At 43.0% G+C, this 25,645-nt stretch overlaps 1 protein-coding gene across 1 annotated transcript in view; it reads right to left on the bottom strand.

The window, feature by feature from the left end:
• adamts6 (ADAM metallopeptidase with thrombospondin type 1 motif, 6) overlaps positions 1–25,645 on the bottom strand; it is a 347,102-nt gene that overhangs the window by 124,667 nt on the left and 196,790 nt on the right. Inside the window, exon 11 of the mRNA XM_041191657.1 lies at positions 13,149–13,290. Within this exon, the coding sequence (XP_041047591.1) occupies positions 13,149–13,290 (142 nt within the window). The remainder of the gene's footprint in view (positions 1–13,148; positions 13,291–25,645) is intronic.

Raw genomic sequence — 25,645 nt, 5'->3', positions numbered from 1 at the left:
AGTGTAAAGCCCTCTTGACAGCCCAAGTTATTTGATTCGCCAGGTCACTAGTCCCAGCATGGTTCAAGTGAAGCCCATCGCAACAGAACACCTCTCTTCTACTCCAGTACTGGTGCCAGTACCCCGTGAACTGAAACCCATCCCTCCCACAACAATCTTTGAGCCACACATTTAAATCCTTGAATTGATTCACGCTATGCCCGTTTGCCCGTGGCTCAGGTAATAATATCAAGATTATTACCTTGGAGGTTCTTCTTTCTAATTTAGCTCCTAACTGTTCAACTTTTTTCAGCAGAACCTCCTTTCTAGTCCTATCAATGTCGTTGGTACCAATGTAGACGACGACAACTGGCTCCCTCCCCTCCCACTCCAAGTTCTTCTCCAGCCCTGAGGAGATGTCCTTAACCCTGGCACCGGGCAGGTAACACAACCTTCGGGACTCATACTTACGGCTGCAGAGAACACGATTTGTCCCCCTAATTATACTGTCCCCTACCACTACTGCATTCCTATTTCCTCCCCACACTTGAATGGCTCCCTGTACCACGGTGCTGTGGTCAGTTGGCTTATCCTCCCTGCAGTCCTGCTCTCATCCACCAAGCTTGCAAGAACCTTGTAACTGTTGCAGGGGCCAAGGCTCCTCAATCACTTACTCCAACCGCCCCCCCCCACCAACCCCCCACCCCGTCCCCACACCTGCTTCACTTGCAGTCACACCCTCCCGATTTTTTTAAATTTTAAATCTCAAAGAAGAAATGTACTGATGTAGGTTTGGCATTTCCTTGGGTCCCAATCTTTTACACTGATTTTTGTCCATATGTGCCCATTTTATGTCTGGGCCTGCTCTAATCAGATTGGAGGAATACTTGGGCACAACTCAACATTGGCAAAATAGTTGCAACATTGAGTACAATTTTGGTGCAACATTCAGTTTGTGCCCAAGGAGGAAATTACCGGCCTCCTGTTTACTGATACCACTATTCTACCATTGATTTTAAATTATCTGAATCTCTCACTGGATGCATAGCTTCTGAGACACTTGGTGCCTGCAGCCAAAACCCAATCAAAAGGGCTACGGAATGAGTCCCTGGATGTTTCAGACAACACAACTTCACTTGTTGCTGATGTCAGGATGCCAGCACTCTGTGAAAGCAGACATGGCAGCATGTCCCTACCGGCTGTGAGTTCAAAGATTATTTTGAAAATTAAAATTAAGATTGCAACCAACATTTATCGTGGGACAGCAATGTGGTCACCACACACTGTAAAAACAGCTCATGATAGCAGCAACTGACCTTATTGTGCAATTTTTAAAAAATCATAGTAAGATTTCCACACCACTTTTTTGAGAAAAGTGTATATTTCACCGTCCTTTTCTAGAATTAGCATTATGTCAACAGCATATTTGTCGATGAAGCAAAAACAATACAATTCGCTGAGGTTCAGTAACATATTTAACAGCAAAACATCCCGAGGGGGTGCACAGTGGCATTATGAAACAAAGTATATATCAAACCATGGTTAAACAATACTGAAAGAACATTGTGTGCAGTTTTGGTCACCATATTAAAAAACGGATATAGGTGCACTGGAGAGGGCGCAGGCAAGATTTGCAAGGATGAAACCAGAAATTCGTGAGCGTACATATCTGGAAAGGACTGACAGGCTTGGTCTCTGGTCTCTTGAGAGAAGGCTGAGTGCTGGTCTAGGAGAGGTTTTTAAAATTATGAAATGTTTTGATAGAGTGAATACAGGGAGAATATTTCCTCTTGTGATGAAGGGCAAAACTAGAGGCCCTCAATATAAGATAGCTACCAAGAAATCCAATAGGGAATTCAGAAGCCACTTAACCATTGAACCATTTAGGTGCAGAAAGAGGCCATTCAGCCCATCATATCTGCGCCAGCCAAAAAGGAGAAAAAAGAAACTAGCTGCTCACTTTAATCTCACTTTCCTGCACCTGGTCCGTAGCCTTGTAGGTTACAGAGCTTCAGATGCAGATCCAGGTACCTTTTAAATGAGTTGAGCATTTCAGCCTCAACCACCAACTCAGAGAGTGAATTCCAGATGCCCACCACCCTCTGGGTGAAAAAGATTTTCCTCATATCCCCTCTAATCTTTCTACCAATCACCTTAAATCTATGCCCCCTGGTAACTGACCCCTCAGCTCGGGAAAAAAGTCCTTCCTGTCTATCCTATCTAGAATCCTCCAATTTTGTAAACCTTAATTAGGTCACCCCCTTAGCCTTAGTTCTAAGGAAAACAACCCTAGCCGATCCAATCTCTCCTCATAGCTGAAATTTTCAAGCCCTGGCAACATTCTTGTAAATTTCCTCTGCACTCTCTCCAGAGCAATTATGTCCTTCCTGTAATGTGGTGACCAGAACTGTACACAAAGTTCCAGCTGTGGCCTAACCAGCATTTTATACAGTTCCATCATCCTGCTTTTGTATTCAATACCTCGCCCAATAAAGGAAAGCATTCCATATGCTTTCTTGACCGCCACGTGTACTTGTACTGCCACCTTCAAGGACCTGTAGACATGCACGCCAAGGTCTCTCACTTCCTCAATCCCTATCAATAACTTCCCATTTATTGAGCATTCCCTTGCTTTGCTTGCCCTCATGCATTACCTCACACTTTTCCCGACTGAATTCCATTTGCTGCTTCTCCACCTACTCACTCAAACCATTGAAACCATTATGGAGTCGACAGCTATCCTCTTAATTATGAACTACATGGCCAATTTGTGTGTCATCTGTAAATTTTCCAATCATGCCTCCCACATTTAAGCTTAAATCATTAATATATACAAGAAACAGCAAAGAGCCCAACATTGAGCCCTCTACAACTCCACCCGAAACTGTTTTCCATTCGTAAAAACATCCATCGATCATTATCCTTTGTTTCCTGTCACTGAGCCAATTTTGGATCCAACCTGCCATCTTCCCCTGTATCCCATAAGATCTCACTTTCCTGACCAGACTGACATATGGGACCTTATTAAATGCCTTGCTGAAATCCGTGTAGACAACATCCACTGCACTACCCTCAACAACCCTCCTTGTTACTTCCTCAAAAAATTCTATTAAGTTAGTAACACACGACCTCCCCTAACAAAACCATGCTGACTATCCCTGATCAATCTGTACCTTTCTAAGTGACAGTTTATCTCGTCTCTCAGAATTGTTTCTAATAATTTTCCCACCACTTAAGTCAGACTGACCGGCCAATAATATTCTGGCCTATCACTCGCACCCTTTTTAAATAATGGTACAATGTTCGCAGACCTCCAATCCTCTGGGACCTCACCTATATCTAGTGAGGGTTGGAAAATGACCCTCAGAGCATCTGCTATTTCCTCCCTGGCTTCCTTTAACAGCCTTTAACAATCCATCTGGCGCTGGTGATCTATCCACCTTCAAAGATGCCAGTCCCTCCATTACTTCCTCTCTCACTGTGCTTATTGTATCTACTTCACACTCCTCCTCTTTAACTAGAATGTCTGCATAATCCCTCTTCTTAATGAAGACAGAGACAAAGTATTCATTGAGAACCCTGCCCACATCTTCTGCATCAACTCACAAGTTATCATATACATCTCTGATAGGCCCTACCTTATCCTTAGTTATTCTTTTGCTCTTAATGGACAGGTAAAGCATCTTAGGATTTTCTTTGATTTTGCCCACCAATATTTTTCGTATCCTCTCTTTGCTTTCCTAATTTCCACTTCTACTTCACCGCTGTACTTTCTATACTCCTCTAGGCTTTCTACAGTATTATGTCTTTTGTGACTGTCATAAGCTTTCTTTTTCTGCTTTATCTTACCCTGTATGTTTCTGGATAACCGGAGGCTCTAGATTAGACAGTACCATCCTTTTTCTTTGCGGGGACATATCTGCACTGTGCCTGTAGAATCTCATCTTTGAATGCCTCCCACTAATTTGACAGTTTTCCCTTCTAATAGCTGTATCCAGTCCACTCTCGCCAGCTCACCTCTCAGCTTTGTAAAATTTGTCTTCCCATAATTTAGAACTTTTACTCCTGTTCTATCTTTTTCCTTTTCCATAATGATGCTAAATCTAACTGTATTATGATCAGTATCTCCAAAATGGTTCCCCACTGCTACTTCATCCACTTGCCCAGATTCATTTCCTAAGACTAAATCTAAAATTTCCTCCCCTCTCATGGGGCTTGTTGCATACTGGTTAAAAATGTTCTCTTGAATGCAGTCCCAGAACTTTGTGCCCTCTATGTCCTTCACACTGTTTGTATCCCAGTTGATATTAGGGCAGTTGAAGTCCCCAATAATTACTGCCCTATTATTTTTGCACTCAGAATCTATCCACATATTTGCTCTTCTAACTCCCTTCTACTGTTTGGGGGCCTATAGTACACTCCTAGCAGTGTGGCTGTCCCTTTTTTATTTCTATGCTCAACCCATATGACCTCATTTGATGCTTCATTTAGTATTCCATCCTTTCACACAGCTATAATTGATTCTTAAACCAATAATGCTACGTCTCCACCTATTTTATTCCCCTCCCTATCCTGCCTGAAAACTCTATATCCAGGGATGTTGAACTGCCATTTTTGCCCCTCCTCAAGCTAAGTTTCCATTATAGCGATGATATCCTGCTGCCATGTGTCCATCTGTGCCCTCAGCTCATTGGTTTTATTTACTATGCTTCTTGCATTTACATATATATCTTTAAACATTGTCAAATTCCCGTGCTGTACATTTTTTAACCTGTGCTTCTTCTATCTTTCAGTCACTCCATCTCCTGTTCCCTGCTCTGAATTTGTCCTCAGGTTCCCATTCCCCGCCAATCTAGTTTAAATCATCCCCTCCCCCATCTCCCACAGCAGTACTAGCAAATCTCCCTGCGAGGGTATTCATCCCAGTCCTGTTCAGGTGTACACCATCCGGCTTGTACAAGTTCCACCTTTCCCAGAACCAGTCCCAATGCCTCAGAAATCTGATGCTCTCCCTCCTACACCAGCTTTCCAGCCACGTGTTCAATCGCTCAATCCCCCTACTTCTATATTCACTTGCAGGTGGGGCTGGAAGCAACCCTGCGATGACTGCCTTAGAGGTCCTGCTTTTCAATCTCCTTCCTAGCTCCCTAAGGTCTGCTTTCAGGACCTCATCCCCTTTCTTACCTAAGTCATTGGTACCAGCGTGGACCACGACCTCTGGCTCATCACCCTGTCCCAGAAGAATGTCCTACAGCTACTCTGTGACATCCCTCACCCTGGCACCAGGGAGGCAACATACCATCGTGGAGTCACGTCTACGGCCACAGGAACGCCTGTCTGTTCCCTGAGTGAACGAATTCCCTGTTTGTATTGGTCTTTCCCTCTCCTTTCTCCCCTCCTGTACAGCAGAGTTGCTTGTGGTACCACAAACTTGGCACTGACTGCACTCCTCTGAGAAACCAGTACCCCACTGGTATCAAAATCGGAAAACCAATTGGTAAGCGAGACCCAGGGGACTCCTGCAGTCTTGTATGGTTCTCTTGGACTGCCTGGTGGTCATCCATTCCCTTTCTGCCTCCAGGCTTCGGGCCTGCGGTGTGACCGCCTCTCTGAACGTGCTATCCACATAGCTCTCAGCCTCGCTCGAGTTCCAAAACCTGGAGCTCAATGTTCTGCAGCTTCCTGGACACATGATTGTCTAGGATACTGGTAGCATCCACGACTTCCCACATATTACAAGACATGCATTCCACATGACCGAGCTGTCCTGCCACGGCTTCAATTTACTTCCCTTGCGTCAACTTTTGAAGACTTATGCAACTTTATTTTAACTGGCCTCGACTTAACTTTATTTCCCTAATGCTTGTGTTTCTTACTTAAATGTACGTAGTCCCTTCTTTTAAAAAGAATGTGCTTTTCTAATTCTCAGCTGCTTGATGACACTCCCTAACAATAGTTTCTCACCAACCAGTGAACTTATGGTTCCCCTGTGATGTTAGGTGCTAAGTGCTGCTGACTGCCTCTCCCAGGGTCCTCCTCTCGCACTCTCCTCTAGGTGCTGTTGATTGCCTGGCTCGGGGTCCTCCTCTCGCACTCTCCTCTCATTTCCCAAAGAGTGGTGAGAATGTGGAACTCAATACCACAGGGAATGGTTGAAGCAAATAGAGTACATGAATTTAAGGGGAAGCTAAACAAACATATGAGGGAGAAGGGAATAGATGGTTATGATGACAGATTTAGAGCAGGAAAGACAAAAGGAGGGTTGATTGGAACAAAACGCTGGCATGAACTGGTTGGGCCAAATGGCTTGTTTCTGTGCCATACATCCTACGTAATCCTATGTAAAATGTAAGACCAAACTACATAAAGAGATATTAAGGCAAATAACCAAAAGCTTGGTCAAAGATGCAGGTTGTATGCAGCGATTTAAAGGAGGAAACTGGTAGGGAGGTGGAGAGATTTCGGGAGGAAATTCCAGAGCTTAGGGCCTCAGCAGCTGAATGTACAGTCACCAATCGTGGAGCATTTAAAATCAGTGATGTACAAGAGGTCAGAATTGAGGAGGACCGGTATCTCAGAGGGCTGTAGGAATGGGTAAGGTTACATAGACGGAAAAGGGCAAGGCCACAGAGGGATTTGAAATTATGGGTGCAAATTTGAATATCAAGGCATTACTTAACCAGGAGTCAATGTAAGCCAGCGAACACAGTGTGATGGGTGATTGGGACTTAGTGCTAATTAGGATACAGGCAATAGAATTTTAGATTACCTTAAGCTTATGGAGGGTGGAAGATGGGAGGTCAGCCAGAATTGCATTGGAATAGTCAAGTCTAGAAGTAACAGAGGTAACAAAGACAAAAGAGTTTCAGCAGAGGAGCTGAAGTGAGACAGAATCAAGTGCTGCTATAGAGGTGGAAATTATCCCATAAAATACAACAGAAATGTCGCAAGTAAATAAGCTAAAATATCCAAAAGTATGAAAAAATTTGATAACCTGATGTCACCAAAATTATTAGCAAAATACGATTGTTTTGACTGTGTTTAATATGGTGTACAATTGGAGTCTGGATAAATCACACATTCCTTACAGCCCTGCAGAAAACACTTACTAGAAAAGTGCCCATCTTTATATAGCTTCCTAATGTGTAATAGTTCAATATGGAAGTTGGAGAGGGTTGCATTTTTGTCCTTTTTTGCTCATGCTGTTTCTATCTCACGATGTGAAAAAGCCTTAAAAGCATTCCATTTACAGCAACAAATTTTATTCTATGTTAAATGTGATGTACTCCAAGCAATTTCTTCAACAGTAGTTTAATTACAGTGTTAAGTAGAACATCATACTATTTGTCCCACAGCACCTGGAACTTTACATTTATTTTTATGGTTGTCCTGCAGCCATCATTGAGCTTTCAGTTATTTCTTGTGGCCAAAGCCTAAAAGCTGCATTGACTTGAATTCATAGATTAAATAAGTCTGGTCTTTCTTACAGACTCAAAAATTGAATTGCTGTAAAAATAAACAAATGCAGTATAATCGTTAATTTTCATTCTACTGTCATTTCTTTCTCCTTTTATTGGTTTCTCTGACTCATGCAGCATTCCCTGACCAAAAGGGGAGGCAATTTCTTGAAGAACACCTATAACAGCATAGAGTCATAGATTTATCCTCTGATTTTTGCCTCATTCACAAAGGTGATGGGCCTTCGTGCTTCTCTTGTCATCTTATAATGATGATTGAGATGTCATTGGACAGAGAAACACAGCAAACCAAAATACTACAACTCAGTCACACAGTACATTTGAACAGGGGTTCTCAACCTTTTTTGCTTCTGAGGCTCTCCCCCACCACTCCACCTCCTCATCCCCACACCCCACCCCCTTCCTGTGTTATAAAAATTGCTCAGCCTCCCTGTAACACAAGTACTTTTTCTGTAGAAAAATTAGTTCTACAATTAAACATATATTTTGCATAAAGTTTTGAATTTTAAGTTTAATCTGAAAATTGTTGCTGATGTTAAGCAACAATTTAGTCAAGATGTGGAGAATTGGACTTGAAAATTATCCATATCTGGTATTTATTGTGTGCACTTGCAATGATTTTTCCTGTCTTTTGTAATTTATCTTGCTCCCAATGTTTTCATTTATTTATTAGGTTAGTAGAATGTTATTGAAGTTGGTGCACAATCACTGAAGTTAGTAAACTGTGGTTGAGGTTAGTGGGCTGAAGTTGGTTGATTGGTGGTAAAATTGCCGGAATTATCATGAAATTGGAAGTTGGTGGAGTTCTGTTTAACTTAGTAGATGATGCTTGAGGTTCCAGAGTTATACTGAAGTTAATAGGGCACTGATAAGAGTGCTGATGAGACTGATGGTGTTGAAGGCTATATCAGCTCTTGCTTCTCCTCTTGTTCATTACTTATGAGCAGAGCAGACCAAATCCACTTAGATACCATCTCCTTGACAACATGGTGGACGAGTGATCATGAGCCTCGAGGGTCAAGCAGCAATTTCCACAGTGGGCCAAGATGTCATTCAGCAATATTCCCAAAGCAGCTATAAGAATTTATTATCTTTGGCAAAACATTCCAAGGGGCTGTGGATCCCCCAGTGTGAAAAGGCTTGCGTGAGAACAATTTGCCAGCTCATCGATTAGAAGATACGAATATGCAGCCAAATCACTTGCACCAATACCAACTGACAAGTAAGCAGCTGCACATTTCTCAAGTACAAAAGCATTGTCTAAAGAAAAAGTACACAATGAAAGGGAAAGCATGGGGTGGCACACATTAGAAATCCAACTTGCTGTGCTGTAGGATGGTAGATTGCTGATGTCTGACCTTGATTCTTTACATAGTAAGACTGCAGCCAGAAAATTTCTCTATTATTGTGAGGTATCAAGCAGAGTTCAAATATTTCTAAACAAGGAAAGAAAAGCAGAAGGATCATCAGCCTGCACATGCTTAGCTGTCGACTGTGTGCAGGTTAGGCCCAGGGAATGAGGGAAATTCAGAGCACAAACGATTGCTGTTATGGGTGCTCAAAATGACAGTACCTCCCCTTTGGGTCAGAAGGGAGTAAGAAATGACAGCAGAATGAATGCAAGTTACAATGGCCAGGATATTGAGGTTGGCGAGCGGGGGGCGGGGCCCGCTTGCCGACACGTAAAATGATGCGGGATGAGGTCGGATGGAACTCCCAAAGTCACCCTGCGTTATTTCAATTTTCAGGTCAGCGGGGGCGCAGCCGAATCAGACCTGTCCATGGCCTATTGAAGCCATTTAAAAACTAATTCAAGTAATTAAAGGACCTGCCCGTCCAATCTTAAGGTTGGCGGACAGGCCGGGAGCCCTGGCAGGCTTCAGAAAGAGCATGAAACGTCACCCACGGGTGGGATGAGTTTTCATGAGAGTTTTAAAAAATTTAATAAAAGTTTGATTAAAAGTGATGGACATGTCACGGAAATTTTACTTTTGTACATTGACCATTTTTAAATTTGGCACCGATCTCCCTGAGGCAGCACTTAGCCTCAGGGAGATGAGTGTGCTCTTTTGCGCGCAAGCGTGAAAGAGCGCACTCTCGGCTCAGGGAATCCCCTCCCACCTGCATAGGGAGCGCATAGTGCTTCCTGCCGGACGTCACACTGGGCGGGCCTTAATTGGTTCGCCCACATAATATGGTGACGTGCCCCTGATTGTGGGTGCCGATCGGAGGCGTGACTGCAAGCACCCGCTCCTGAACCCCCCCCACCAACTGATGTTGCACTGACAGCTGATGAGAGGAGAGTTCAGCTCTGCTAGAGAATATATTTTCATAATTGTACTGTGAGAAACTTTAGATAGAATCCTCTGAACCTGCCAGACAATGGGGGCAACCAATTTAGCATGAGGCATAAATTTGTTTCCCGACGGCGGGATAAACTCTTTGAATTTTGTTCTCCTGACTCCATTTGTATACATTACATGTCCACTCATTAAAAGGCCACCTTGCTGGAATTAAGTTTGCCCTCCAAATTGAGTCAGTCAGAAATTAGAAGCTTTAGTTTTATGACTGTATAGGTGCAAGCTTCACCTCTTCCATGACTTTGAGGTTCATAGATGCTGCTTTTGCCTTCTTGGGGACCTTGGCAAGCTAAATGGGAAAGGGGGGCTGAGGGGAGATTGTCCTGGGAAATGGGGAGAGTGTCCGGGGAAGGTGGAGGGGGAGAGTGTCCAAGGATGGAGAGAGAACATCTGAGGGATTGGGGTGTAGACTATATGGGGAACTGGGGGAAGAGTGTTGGGGAAGGTGGGGTGGAGTGTCTTAGAGAGCAGAGTTTGTGGTGTCGACTATGGGGTTCTAGGGAGTAAACTCAGGGTATTGGTGATAAGAGGGAACAGTCACAGTCAGAAGGGGGTGTGGGGTGAAATACAGTGGCAGGATCAGAGTGAGAGTCTGGTAGGGGAAGCTCTCATCGGGGGGAGTAGGCAGGTAGCCCAGACAATGGGAGGGGAGGGTAACGAGTTATGGCTCTGAGGGGGGGCGGAAGGCATGTGGAGATGGATCTTGATAGGGTCCAGGATAACAGGGGCAGGTTCCACGGTGACAGAGGAGAGAGTAATGGTGATATTGGCTGGGTAAAGGTGATGGGGGAAAGTTGGTGGGTGACAGCAGGTACACAGAAGATGGTGGACTGAGTCTGGAAAGTGATGTGCACCATTTTTCCAATCTGCCCTTGACAATGCAGTTAGTCAGTCATTGAGATCACTCAAGGTGGGGGAATAGTCTTTTGCGTGGTTGGAGTTCAAGGTCAGCACAAGTGGCTGACTAAAGAGATACCCTAATAATTATGACGTAACTGGATGTGAACCATGCTCAGTTGTGTTCCCCTCTCAGTGGTGAAGCCTGCATTGCAGCAGATTTGTTTCCAACTCCTGGGTCTCATAACATCAAGATCCCAGCAAGGTCAGGAGCTGACGTTCCTTCTGTGCAACTTACCATCGGCTGCTGTCAGAGGCAGGGAATGAAGGGAGGGAGGGAGGTGGATGTCTCCAAGGTGCACAGCTGGTGATTGGCAGCAAACTCACAACTCCAAACCTCCATCCTCCCAAGTGAATGGTCATAGCTGACAAGGGCTTATGTGTTTAGTCTTTCAATGCTGCCAAGGCAATGGTCTCGCTATAGACTTTTGATGGTGGTCGAGGCAAATGGAATAGTGTCAGAGGGAGGCTTCTTGCACATGGCTCTCATCACCCTGATCTAAGAGCAATGGTTCAATGCAAGTTATGTATGATTGGGAGGAACACTAATCTCTGGTCCTCCAGGATATCCTTCACCTGGAAGGGGTGGGGTGAGGATGCCATATCTAGATGGGGGCCAGGCGAAAGGGCTTAGCACTAGTCTGCTGGCTTTGAGATGGAGGGAAATCTGTAAAGGACATGCTCACTAAATTTATCACTTCAATTCATTCACACATCCACTGAAGTGTTGATGATGCAGGCTGCAGGTGACCCTACCTTGGTAATGGCTTTTATCTAGGTGAGGACAAGGAGGGCCCATCGCAGGTGGCAACGGGCCATGGGGAAAAAGGGCCTAAGCAGCAAGAGACAGCGGTGCATCAGGAAGATCAAGATGCTGGCAAACAGGGTCCAATGTAATGGCGAGCACTGGCCTGACCATAATGTATTGTAGGCAGTGTTCCTACCTAGAAATGCGTGAAATGCAACACCGGAGGCACCTTGATGTCCCGGGATGTGGTTTCTCACATCTGCCAGCTTCTCCAGTTGGAGCTGCAGCTGCAAGGACTCTACAGGAATAGTACAGAGCTACTGACCTGCATTGAATGAATGGCTGTCTGGGTGCCATTTAAATATGGCACCAGGACCTTTGACCACATGAGGTAATGAAGCTGGGCAACTTCCTGTTTGCCCCACCATGAGATTCACTGTGCTCCTCATGGGTGTATAATTAATGAGCTGAATGGTGGAAGATCACGTGTGTTCAGCCATCCCACTGCCTGGCTGGAATCACACCGACTCTCCCACCCGCCACTGGAGATAGACTCCAGAACGGAAGATTCCACCCTTTGTGATTGAAGATGTATCTGTGTTCTGCAATCTTTGAAATGCAGTACAGAAAACATGTGGTGATTTAATCTATTTGGCAATAACTTGTCTTTATATACCATCTTTAACGCAGAATAAAATGTCACCATTTGCTGTCCAGGGGGAAACAAGGGGAAAGAATGCCAAAGCAAGTGGGCAGAGATTAGGAATGATGATCAAAAGCTTAGCTGAAAAGATGTGTATGCTCAAAGTTGATGGAACCATCAGTTCTATGTTTCAATATTTTATCTATTTAATTTTGATCAGCGTAATGCATGAAATGAGCAGGAGAAAACATTATGATGTGTTAGGCAATAGAATATGAATTATCCACTACATTGTAAAATTATAGAATCTTAGCATGTGGGAAGGCATCAAGTGTACAGAAAAGATCAGTTCTGTGAAACCTTAATAGTTCTCTGCACTCCCTCTTCCATACACAGTCATTGGTTTTCTGAAGAATGTTACTTTAACACTGCCCATTTTAATATTGAGACTTATGTAGAAACAATCTACTAACAATAAACAAACGTTAACATAAAAGCATATTCTGGTCTTTATAGGGTCAGATGTCCAGCCATCTTCATAGGTTTGAAAATAAAAATCTTGGACATTTGAGGATGATGGGATACGAGCTGGTGCTTGATATCCCACATGGTGTGTTCCCAGCTTTGACCATGTTGTGGATGAAGATATCAAGCATAGCTCAGGTGTTTCTTATCCACATCAGGGGTGGGAAAATAGATGAGGTCTAGTCCAAGGGGCTCTTGGGTACCCGTTAGTATTTGACTCAAGTACAGCATTGACAGAAACTTGGCAGCAAGTTGACTGCACCATCTCATCTCAGGAATGGTGCATGGCTTGTGTTGTGTGTGTCTCATATATTGTGTGTTTCCTCTCATATATTAACAGTAAGTTAATGAAATAGTCAGCGCATCATAATTATTTAAATAAAATCACAAAAGTGCAAAGGAAAATGGGTTTCACTATTTACAATATGGAACATAAGGCGGGGGAGTGTGCATAACAATGTTAGAGGATTGCTCAAACACATGTGCAACTGAATAATGTTAGGAATCAGATGTCTTACCCCATATTTACACTGGCGTGATGTGGTACCATACTGGAACCGACATTGTTCATCAGCATCATACACCTGGCCTGGCGCTATTGTTGGATAAAGAAAATCACGTTTTGGTGGTTCATTGTCCAGGCAAGTTCCACGTCCAGAACTGTTGCAAAATGAAAAATTTTACAAAGTGAGAAAATGATCTATCCCAAAAAAATCTTAATTATCCATCTAGCAAATTTCTAAAAGAACACACATTTACATTTGAAGGATATTTCCTTTCATCTTGTTCTTATTTATTGCTGCAGAAGTATTCAAAACCATAGCAATGCATAAGGAATAATACTGAGATAAACTACTGTTGCAGTAACAAAGTCACAAAGTTGACCAAGGTACTCTTGTTCATGTCACAATGCACATCAGTACGAAACAAGAATTATTTGATTAATGTAACAAACAGAAGCTGCAATTCATAACATTAAAAACAAATAAAGGGTCCCATAAAGAAAATACGAGATCAACTGGCTGGGACTGTTCTCACCTAGTTCCATTGTTAACTAGTCATAGCCAATCACCTGCAATGGCTTCTCTTCCGGCAACCGCAAAGTTACCTCTTTGCCATTAAAGGGCTGGAAATGATATCTCCATCTCTCAGGGATTAGAACCCCTGCCTCAGAGAGTTGCCGGCCAATCAGAGGCCAGCAGCTTTCTAGCATCAGCGGGAATGGTGGCGGTACTGCACTTGAGCAATGAGGGGGTGAGCTGTGATGGATCAGAACTTTGTAAGTGTTTGGAGTTCGGGGAGGAGGGCCATGAGGAATGTAGGGGCTGGAGGTTGAGAGGCCCACTTACGGGCCTCAGTTGGGCCAAAGGCAAGTGAGCCACCCAACGCTTCCCCTGCTGCTTATAAAATCATGGTGGGGCAGGGGTGGGTCAGTGAGTGGGCAAGCAGCGGGCACATTGCTGATGACACAGTACCCAATTCCATTCACCTGCTTTCCTGCCCCTTGAGTGGTCTGGATAATTCATCCCATTGCCTTTGGTCTCTACAAGGGAATCTCCTTCCTTGGCTACTGACTCCATCCTTCTCCCTGTTAATGATCTAAAGCTGAATCAAACTTTTCACAATCTTAGCATTATATTTGTCCCTGAGATGTTCTTCTGACTATGTATCCGTGTCATCACTAAGAACCTTTCACTTATTTCCACAGCTAATATCATCATGTCATATTGCCTGACTCAGCCCTTGCCTCAGCTCATCTGCTTTCAAAACCCTCATCCATGCCTTTGTTAGCTTCAGCCTTGACCTTTGCAACAAACTTCTAGCTGGCCTCCCATTTTCCACCTTCTGGAAAGTTGAGTTCACCCAAAACTTGACTGCCTATGCCTGAACTTACAGCAAGTCCTGTTTGCCCATCACCCCTATGCTCGCTGACCTGCTTTGGTTCCCAATGTAAGCAAGATCTCGATTTTAAAATTTTCATCCTTGGTTTCAAATCTCTCTGTGGCTTTGCTGCTCCCTATCTCCAGCCCTACAACTCTCCAAGGTATCTGCAACCCAATTCTGGCCTCTTGCTCATTCCTGATTTTAATTGCTTCACCATTGGCAGCTGTGCCTTCAGTTCTGAATATCCCTCTCAAACCTTTCCGCCTCTCTACCGCTCTTTCCTAGTTTAAGACACTCCTTAAATCTTATCTCTTTGGCCAAACATTTTGCAGCTGTCCCAGTATCTTTTTATGTGGCTCATCACTTAGGACATTTTACTACATTGAAGGCGCTATATAAATGCAAGTTGTTGTTATTGTAGGCACCGGCAAGTGAATTTAAGGTTGCAATCTGTATAGTTCAAATAATCTTCAAAACCACTCAAGACTCTCTCATGCATTTTACAAAATGGTCTAAAAACTCCACTAGATTACAGACCACTCACTCAGTCCATTATTCTAACTGTAATATTAAATTGACTAATTTTCATTTAAACATAAATTATGTATTTCAATTTACTCAATAAGCATTATTATGTTACACTTCAATGTTTATTTCTTCTATCAGTTTATTAAGATGGTTAGTAAAGTCAAGTTGTGCCAACATTTTTAAAATTGTGATTCTCAATTACTTTATGACGATGGTACTGAATTTCATTAATTTTGTGGCTTGGGAATACTATACCACAGAAGACTCAATCCACTAACTTCCGCATAATCTCCAGACGTGATAGATAGGGTCAAAAATTGTATCAGAACCAAGGAACATGTGGAACAATTTTCCAGACTATATAGAACATAATCTTAATTTGGCCAAATAGGTTCCTTTATTTGTTTTCAATCAAAACATACCTACATCTGGTTGTATGATTAAAAGTGAGACTAAAGGTAAAACACACAGCTGCACAATGAAAAACTAAACCATTCAGGGCGGCCTTTATACAGATTTATGCTACACAGTTCCTGAACCCTCCCCCCAGCTCCCACACACAATGTAACAGGTATGACTAATGTTACCAAAGGTCAGAACTCCACAAAAGAACTATGAAGGTGTTTTTATAGCTCAAAATCCTAAAAGCAACACGTAGAACAAGCTATTCTATGCAGGAGCTTCATCTGAAGTGCAAATGACATGTTTTCATGGCCCCAGTCTTCGTGTGGAGGGACCCTAGAGTTACTTCCATCTACCATAAACTGCATGCAGAAGGCAGTTGGTAAATTTACACACATCCTTAAGTTGAGATATTTCTTGGATTTAGCTAGCTTTAAGAAGCTATTTTGAGGTTATTGTTATTGGGTCAAGCAGTCAAATGATCATCGCCAACACCACTGAGAAATTAACTGCACAAAAGGTATTTCCCTTTCAGCAGAGCTCAGCAGAACAAAAGAATCCTTAAAGAAGAAGTTATTTTAAGTGTTTCCCAAGGCTTCATCACTGTCTCTGTTTCATTGTTAAAGACAGCAGTGCTTCCTCAGTGTTTTCTCATTGTAAGTCTTTACTGAACTGATCTCAAGATGTCTGCTTACAGAGACTGCCTCATGGCAGAGGTCATCTGACTATGTAAAGCAGATAGGACATGTAGAACTGATTATACTTCAAAACCCAAACCTCCCCCTTTTCATACCAAACAAAGATAAAAACATTTCCTATCCTAAACTTTTCTTATCGAACAAAACTCAAATTTGCATGCACAATCATGTGTAACTGTGAGTTACCCAAGTTACCCACTATACACCCATTGCCCTCATGCATTAACAACAGCTTGTTCGACTAGTCAGTCTCTGCTGGGTTGATGGCCTCCAGATCATGTTGGGCTTATGTTTCTCATTGAATCCGGAAGACTCAAATTTTTAACGTCCTTTTTAGCTTTCCAGGTTTTTCCATGGCTACATATTGATTCTTCAAGGAGTCATTTAGGGTCGCAACTTCTTTGCATGCCTTTTCTGTCTGCCATTTTGCCTGGTTGGACAACTGATTGATGTTGTCCAATTCCCACTTTGTTTTGCTAACTGTGCAATTGAGGGTCAGTATTTCTTCTTGGTACCTTTGTGTCATCTCTGAAATTTGTTTGTTCAGATCACACATAGCTTAGTTCATTGAAGACTTCAGCTTATTGTATGTTTTCAACAGTATTTACTCAGCTTAAATCTTGTGCTTCAAATCTTCCTATTCAGTTCTGATGTGAACATTTTCCTTTTGGCTCATGCATTTCATCACATTGATATGGTCGGCAACCATCTTGTGGTTTACTTGAATATTGTCTCCCTCTTTCTGGGGTCTTTTACCTCTCTTGCAATGGAGTTGCTTGTTTCCCTCTCTCTGAAGTTTTCTATTGCCCTCTCTCTGGGGTCATTTTTTACCCTCTCTCTGCAGTCTGTTGCTACCATTTCTCTGGAGTCTTTTGCTGTCCTTTCTTGTTGGCACGTTCATGGTTACCAGTCCAAGTTCTAGACTTGCTTCAGCTGAGATGGGTGGTCGTTGCATCTGAGCATCATTGCTCATGGCCAGGGGTGGCCTGGAACTCCACATCTTCCTTCTTGCCATTGCATTGAGCTCGCAGACTAACTTGTCCACTTGGTATGAGTACCTCACTTTCGAGGGTTTCATTTTTGGATCGCCATGTTGTGCCCTTTCGCACAGGCCTGTGGAGGTCATTATGTTGCATGATGCACCAGTGACTTTCTAACATTTGTTGTTCATTTGATACTCTCCTGCGGTCGAGATTGTAACAGTCACAACCCATTTATCCTTTGTAGACGTGACAGAACCAACCTGTTGCATTGTGCATAGTTCTTCATCAGACTCTTCTGCTGATATCTCTCCAGTGGCCATTTGTATAGGCTTGTTTTGCTTTTTTCTCACTGAACACTTGTGTGCGAAATGATTCTGCTTCTTGCAGTTAAAACATTGTTTTCCCCATGCTGGACAATTCTTCTTTTCCTTTGTATGATGTCCTCTGCAGTAATGTCCTCTGCAGTATTTGCATCTTGCCTTTTGTCTGTGACTGCTCTGCTCTTTCGGTCTGGAAATTCTCTCAGCATAACATATCTCCTGGTCTGCTCTGCCATACATGTGCTCTAGCTGATGTTTTACAACTTCTGCATTTCTACACGTCTATCAATTTCTTGAGTGTCAATTTCTCATCTTTCAATAGCCCTGATCACAGCGAGGGGTCTCATATGCCTAAGACTAATCTATTTTTAATCAGATCATCTTTTAGCTGACCGAATTCAAAGGATTCTGCAGGCTGTGTTATTTCAGTCACATAGTGTTCAATGGTTTCCTTTCACCTTGAGCTCTACTGTTGAATACATAGCATTCATACGTGACATTCACTCAGGGATTATTGTGTTCATTCAAGGCTTTCAAAATCTTTGCCATCTTTTTTTCTTTGTTCATTGGTTAGATTTGGATTGGTGTACACTTTGTAGTAGTCCCTTCCCAGCAGTGTTAGAAGTCTGGCTACTCTTATTGGTTTCCGCTTCTTAATTAAGTCTGTTGCAATCTCATAGTTTTGCCACTGCAAGTGGAAAAACTACCAGTTTTTCCATGTGTCGCCTTTCAATTCAACAGGAGCTGGTATTGGAAAGTTTTATGTGATTTTCACTTACCCAGTATTTTACTTGCAGCCTTCAGTTCATTGCTTTTCCTTGTCCTCTTTCAACAACATTTAGCAGATTTGAATGTTTCTGTGTGCTTTTCTGAGCTATGTCTTCTCTGCAGCCATATTTTACTTGCAGCCTTTGGTTTGTTTGCTTTTCCTTGCCCTTTTTCAGCAGCTTTAAGCAGATTTCAACATTTCTGAGTGCATGGGTTCTCAGTGTCTTCCATACAGCATTCACAGGGGTTCAATTCTCTATTTTAGCTCCACTTGCTGACACCATGTTTCATGTTTAAAGATGGCAATGCTTCCTCATCATAAGTAGTTATTGAACTGATCTCAAGATATCTGTTTAGAGAGATGCCGTGTGGCAGAGGTCACCTGACTACGGAAAGCCAGATAGGACATGTAAAACTGAATGCATTTCAAAATCCAAACAGTATACCTCAGAGTGTGGCAGGGTATTTGATTCCAAATCGCAAAAGGTCTGCACTGAGTGCTGTCTTAGACTGCATTTCAGTGCTTCAGTTGGAGTTTGGTGAGTGAGGGAGTTTAAAGGGTTAATTTGATATAAGGGTTAATTTCTATCTAAAGTCTATTCTTTCTTTAATTAAGCATTTAACTAAAAGTTGCTGTTTGGGTTAGGAGGAGAGTTTTAGTCCAGCTTTAAAACAGGACACATTCAGGCTCTGCTTGCTGCCAGTTAATTGGATTTTTTTTTATTATTCATTCATGGGATGTGGGCTTCACTGGCTGGGCCAGCATTTATTGCCCATCCCTGGGTGCCCTTGAGAAGGTGATGGTGAGCTGCCTTCTTGAACGGCTGCAGTTTTTGTGGTGTAGGTACACCCACAGTGCTGTTAGAAAAGGAGTTCCAGGGTTTTGACCATGACAGTGAAGGAACAGTGATATATTTCCAAGTCAGGATGGTGAGTGACTTGGAGTGGAGCTTCCAGGTGGTGGTGTTCCCATCTATCTGTTGCCTTTGTCCGTTTAGGCGTTAGCCGGTCATGGGTTTGGAAGGTGCTGTCAAAGGAGGCTTGGTGAATTCGTGCAGAGCATCTTGTAGATGGTACACACTGCTGCTATTGTGCGTCGGTGGTAGAGTGAATGAACGTTTGTGGATGTGGTGCCAATCAAGCGAGCTGCTTTGTCCTGGATGATGTCAAGCCTCTTGAGTGTTGTGGGAGCTGCACTCATCCAGGCAAGTGAGGAGTATTCCATCACACGCCTGACTTGTGCCTTGTAGATGATGGACAGGCTTTGGCGAGTCAGGAGGTGAGTTACTCATCACACGATTCCTAGCCTCTGACCTGCTCTTGTATTTATATAGCCAGTTCAGTTTCTGGTCAATAGTAACCCACAGGATGTTGATAGTGGGAGATTCAGTGGTGGTAATGGCACTGAACGTCAAGAAGTGATGGTTGGATAACTGGCTTAAGCAGGTTTACAGAAGCTTCAGGGAGCATAAAAGCAGGCCTGCTACAGTGCTACCTTGTCTGCACTGAGTGCTATCCTGGGCTGCATTTCAGTACTTCAGTTGGAGTTTGGTGCGTGAGGGAGTTCAATGAAGAGGGAAGGAGGTGATCTTTTCATTTTCTACCTTTTCTCAGAAAGGAGAGCAGCGGCCTCGGTAAGTAGGAATTGGTGAGTGTTTCTATTGTCTTTGATATTCTCTAAACTAGAAGAAGTAAAAGGAAACAGAGTAATTTAAGGGCAAGTCATGGCAGGGCAGCTTGGCCAAGTGGAATGCTCCTCCCGTGCAATGTGGAAAGTCAGGGACACTTCCAGTGTCCATGGCAACCACGTGTGCAAGAAGTGTTCCAGCTGCAGCTACCTGAAATCCATGTTTCAGATCTGGAACAGCGGCTGGAGTCACTATGGAGCATCCTCATGGGGAGGCGATGAGGTTGTAGTATTGTCACTGGACTAGTGATTCAGTGACCCAGGGTAATGCTCTGGGGACTTGGGTTCGAATCCTGCCATGGCAGATGGTGGAATTGAAGTTCAATAAAAAATCTGGAATTAAAAAATTAATTAGGAATTAATGAAACCATTGTTGATTGTTGTAAAAACCCATCTAATGTCATTTAGGGAAGGAAATCTGCTGATCTTACCTGGTCTGGCCTATATGTGATGCGAGACCCACAACAATGTTGCTGACTCTTAAATGCCCTCCAAACAAGGGCAATTATGGATGGGCAATAAATGCTGGCCTAGCCAACAATGCCCACATCCCATGAACAAATAAAAAAAACATCCGCAGGGCTGAGCTCTTTGTGGATAGCACGTACAGTGAGGTGGTCACACCGCGGGTGAAGAGTGCATAGGGAGGAAGGGAATGAGTAAAGACAGAGTAAAGGCACTAGGCAGGTAGTGCAGAAGTCCCCTGGGTCCCTCTCTAACAGATTTTCCATTTTGGATATAGCTGTGAGAGGTGGTTTCCCAGGAGAATGTAGCAAGAGTTTAGTCCGTGGCACCACAAGTGGCTCAGCTGCACAAGGGTGTGGGTGAGAAGAAAGATTGGGAGAGCAATAGTGATACGGGATTCAATCGTAAGGGAAACAGAGATATATTTCTGTGACCACAGACATGACACCAGGATGGTATGTTGCCTCCCTGGTGCCAGGGTCAAGGGTGTCACTAAGTGGCTGCAGGGCATTCTGAAGGTGGGGGGGTGAACAGCCAGAGGTCATGGTCCATATCGGTACCAGCGACATAGGTAAAAAGAGGGATGAGGTCCTGAAAGCAGAATATAGGGAGCTAGGAAATAAATTAAAAAGCAGGACCTCAAAGATAGTAATCTCAGGACTACTCTCAGTGCCACGAGCTAGCGAGATCAGGAATAGGAGAATAGACCAGACGAATGCATGGCTGAAGAGATGATGTAGGAGGGAGGGATTTAGATTCCTGAGGCATTGGGACCAATTCTGGGGAAGATGGGACCTGTACAAGCTGAATGCGTTGCACCCCAGCAGGACCGGGACCAATATCCGCGCAGGGGTATTCGCTTGTATTGTGGGGGAGGGTTTAAACTAAATTGGTAGGGTGATGGGAACCTGAGTGGGGAGACACAAGAGAGGGAAACAAAGATAGAAATGAAAGCCAGAAAAGTAAAAAGCAAAAGTGGAAGGCAGAGGAAACAGGGGCTAGCAGCAAATAGGGACATGGTACAAAAAAAGATGTGTAAGAAGACGAGTCTAAAGACATTGTATCTGAATGCACGGAGCATTTGTAATAATTAGCAGCACAAAATAGATATAAATGAGTACGGTATGATTGCGATTACAGAGACATGGCTGCAGGGTGACCAAGGCTGTGAACTGAATATTCAAAGGTATTCAATATTTAGGAAGGGCAGGCAAATAGGAAAGGAGGTGGCATGGCATTGTTAGTAAAGGATGAAATCAGTACAATAGTGTGAGAGGATATTGGCTCACAAAATCAAGATGTAGGGTTAGTCTGGGTGGAGCTAAGAAGCAACAAGCAGTAGAAAACATTAGTGGAAGTTGTCTATAGGCTTCCAAACAGTAGTGGTAAGGTAGAGGACAGTATTAAACAGGAAATTAGAGAGGCATGTAACAAGGGTGCTACAGTGATCATGGGTGACTTCAATCTACATTTGGACTGGGCAAACCAAATTAGCAATAACACTGTGGCGGATTAATTCCTGGAGTGTGTACGAGATGGCTTTTTTGATCAGTATGTCAAGGAACCAGCCAGGGAACAGGCTATCCTAGGTTTGGTTTTGTGCAATGAGAAGGGGTTAATTAACAATCTTGTTGTGTGGGGTCCTTTAGGGAACAGTGACATGATAGAATTCTTCCTTAGGTTGGAAAGAAGCAGTTTAATCCGAAACTAGGTTCCAACATCTAAACAAAGAAAACTATGGAGGTATGAGGCGTGAGTTCACTAAGATAGATTGGGGAACTTCATTAAAAGGCATGACGATAGACAATGGCTAATATTTAAGGAACAAATGCATGCTTTGTAACAGTTATATATTCCTTTCTGGTGCAAAAACACAACAGGAAAAGTAGCCCAACCATGGCTAACAGAAGAAATCAATGATAGTATTAGATTCAAAGAGGAATCACATAAAGTTGTTAGAAAAAGTAGCAATTCTAAGGATTGGGTGCAGTTTAGAATTCAGCGAAGGAGGACCAAGAGATTGATTAAGAGGGGAAAAATAGAGTATGAAAGTAAACTTGCAAGGAATATAAAAGAGGACTGTAAAAGCTTCTATAAATATGTAAGAAGGAAAAGATTGGTGTAGACAAATGTAGGCCCCCTACAGTCTGTAATGAGAGAATTTATAATAGAGAACAAGGAAATGGAAGAGCAATTAAACAACTACTTTAATTCTGCGTTCATGGAGGAAGACATAAATAACTTCCCAGAAATGCTAGAGAATTGAGGGTCTAGTGAGAAGGAGGAATTGAAGGAAATTAGAATTATTAAAAAAAAACAGTGCTGGAGAAATTAATGAGACTAAAAGCCAATAAATCCTCAGGGCCTGATAATCTACATCCCAGGTTACAGAAGGAGGAGGCCATGGAAATAGTGATTACATTAATTGTCATTTTCCAAAATTCTGTAGATTCTGGAACAGTCCCGGCAGATTGGAGGGTGGCAAATGTAACCCCACCATTTAAAAAAGGAGGGAAGGAGAAAAAAATAAATTACAGACCAGTCAGCTGAACCTCAGCAGTAGGGAAAATGCTAGAGTTTATTATGAAGTATGTGATAACAGGACACTTAGAAAATATCAACGGGGATTAGACAAAGTCAACATGGATTTATGAAAGGGAAATCATGTTTGACAAACTTACTGGAGTTTTTTGAGGATGTAACTAACAGAATAGATAAGGGAGAACCAGTGGATGTGGTGTATTTGGATTTTCAGAAAGTTTTTGATAAAGTCCCACGTGAGAGGTTAATGCACAAAATTAAAGCACATGGGGTTGGGGATAATATATTGGCCTGGATTGAGAATTGGTTAGCAGACAGAAAACAGAGAGTAGGGATAAATGGGTCTCTTTCGGAGTGGAAGGTGGGGTACCCCAGGGGTCAGTGCTTGGGCCCCAGCTTTTCACAATATATATCAATGATTTGGTTGAGGGAAACAAATGTAATATTTTCAAGTTTGCTGATGACACAAAACTAGATGGGAATATGAGTGATGAGGAGGGTGTTAAGAGGCTTCAAGGTGATTTAAGTAAGTTGACTCAGTGGGCAGATACATGGCGGATGCAGTATAACGTGGATAAGTGTGAAGTTATCCACTTTGGTAGGAAAAACAGAATGGTAGAGTATTATTTAGATGGTGATAGATTGGGAAATGTTGATATACAAAGAGACCTTGATGTCCTTGAACACCAAGCACTGAAAGCAAGCATGCAGGTGCAGCAAGCAGTTAAGGAGGAAAATGGTATGTTGGCCTTCATTGTGAGAGAACTTGAGTACAGAAGCAAGGATGTCTTACTGCAGCTGTACAGGGCCTTGGTGAGACCACACCTGGAGTATTGTGTGCAGTTTTGGTCTCCTTACCTAAGAAAGGATATACTTGTCATAGAGGGAGTGCAGCGAAGGTTCACTAGACTGATCCCTGGGATGGCAGGATTGTCGTCTGAGGATAGATTGGGGCGACTAGGCCTGTATTCACTGGAGTTTAGAAGAATGAGAGGGGATCTCATTGAAACATATAAAATTCTGACAGGGATGGAGATACTGGATGCAGGGATAATGTTTTCTCTGGCTGGGGGTTCTAAAACAAGAGGTCACAGTCTCAGGATATGGGGTAGGCCATTTAAGACTGAGATGAGGAGAGACTTCATCACTCAGAGGGTGGTGAACCTGTGGAATTCTGCACCACAGAAGGCTGTGGAGGCCAAGTCACTGAATATATTTAAGAAGGAAATAGATAGATTCTAGACTCTAAAAGTGTCAAGAGATATGAGGAGAGAGCGGGAGTGTGGCGTTGAGATAGAGGATCAGCCATGATCATATTGAATGGCGGAGCAGGCTCGGAGGACCGAATGACCCACTCCTGCTTCTAGTAACTATGTTTCTATGTAAATCTAGTGCTGTTTGTCAAGTCAATAGAAAATGAATGCTCTGACTTCCTTTGTGAGTCTTCCATAACAATATTTCTTCCTTCCAGTGGTTAAAGATGAAAGGTGTTGTAGTATGCCTTAAAGAGAATGAACATGTGTCTCGATACATTACTAGAAGGAGAATGATGTATGTATTATGTGTTCCAATTTTAGCTTCACTTCTACTTCACTGTGCAGACAACACAGGTCCTAGTGCTCCAAGCTTTACTATAATTTAAGACTATCCTTATGTGCCTACTCTGAACAAGTGAACCTATAATGTGTATACCCAATCTTTATAAGTGTTTGGTGCCTTGTGTCTTATACCTAATAAGCTTAAGGACTTATATTATTATAAGAAAATGACATAATGTCCACTATTGGTTCCTTCTAAATCACAATGGCGGCAGCTAATAGACATCTTAAATAAAAGCTATGACATGATGGCAAGTATGGAAAAGATTAAGTCTAGATATGACGTGGTGAACAGTGCCAGCTTATGCTACACAGCATGAGAAGACCCTCGCTTTGGAGACATGGAGAAGGATTTTCAGGTCGTTGGCCGAGCACGGTGGGCGGGCCTGGGGTTTCATGTTGGCTGACCAATTAACGCTCAGCCAGCGTGAAATGCACACTGAAAGGCTCAGCGCTGCTGGGATGGGGGCGGGAGAAAGGCGAGTGAAGAAGTCAGTGTGGGCATGGGGGAGCGCGCATTGAAAGTTCCCTCAGGGAGCTGAAGAATTTTAAATCATGAAATAAAGATTTGGAAATGCTGGAAAATATGTCCACATACCAGACTCCCTCACATGAACATACAGATTATAAAAGTGCTGTGAAAACATTTTTATGTCTTTAAAATCGATATTGGAAACCTCATCCCGCAATGGATGAGGTACCCTCAAAAATCCAAAGGCCGCCTGGTTGATTCACCGCCCCAGGATGGGAAGTGAAAATCTCACTTAATTAATAAATTAATGGCCTTATTAGGTTTCGTAATCGTCAGCGCGTGCGCCCGCCAACTGAAATATCGCGCGAGTGTCACATCTGCAAACTTTTAGATATTTGTAACAAGTTCTATTGGCTGATCTACAATTGAAATGGATTGCATTTCTCTCAGGCACTAGGGACTTCTGCTCAATGCGAAGGGTGAGATGCCATTATTTCTGGGTCTCACTTGTATCATAATATCAGTACCAAGTCAGCAAATCTTGCTTCTCTAATATTGCCAAGCATGGAGTTCTCGGATAATGTAGAAAAATTCTTTGCATCAAAAATGCACTTACTTATGAAACATTGCTGCTTCATCGAAACACCTGCAGCAGAACCAGACATCCTG

This window comes from Carcharodon carcharias, chromosome 1, assembly GCF_017639515.1.
Source record: "Carcharodon carcharias isolate sCarCar2 chromosome 1, sCarCar2.pri, whole genome shotgun sequence".
In the NCBI taxonomy this organism is placed as follows: domain Eukaryota; kingdom Metazoa; phylum Chordata; class Chondrichthyes; order Lamniformes; family Lamnidae; genus Carcharodon; species Carcharodon carcharias.
The sequence above is the reverse complement of the archived record's forward strand: the minus strand, read 5'-3'. Positions and strand labels throughout refer to the sequence as shown.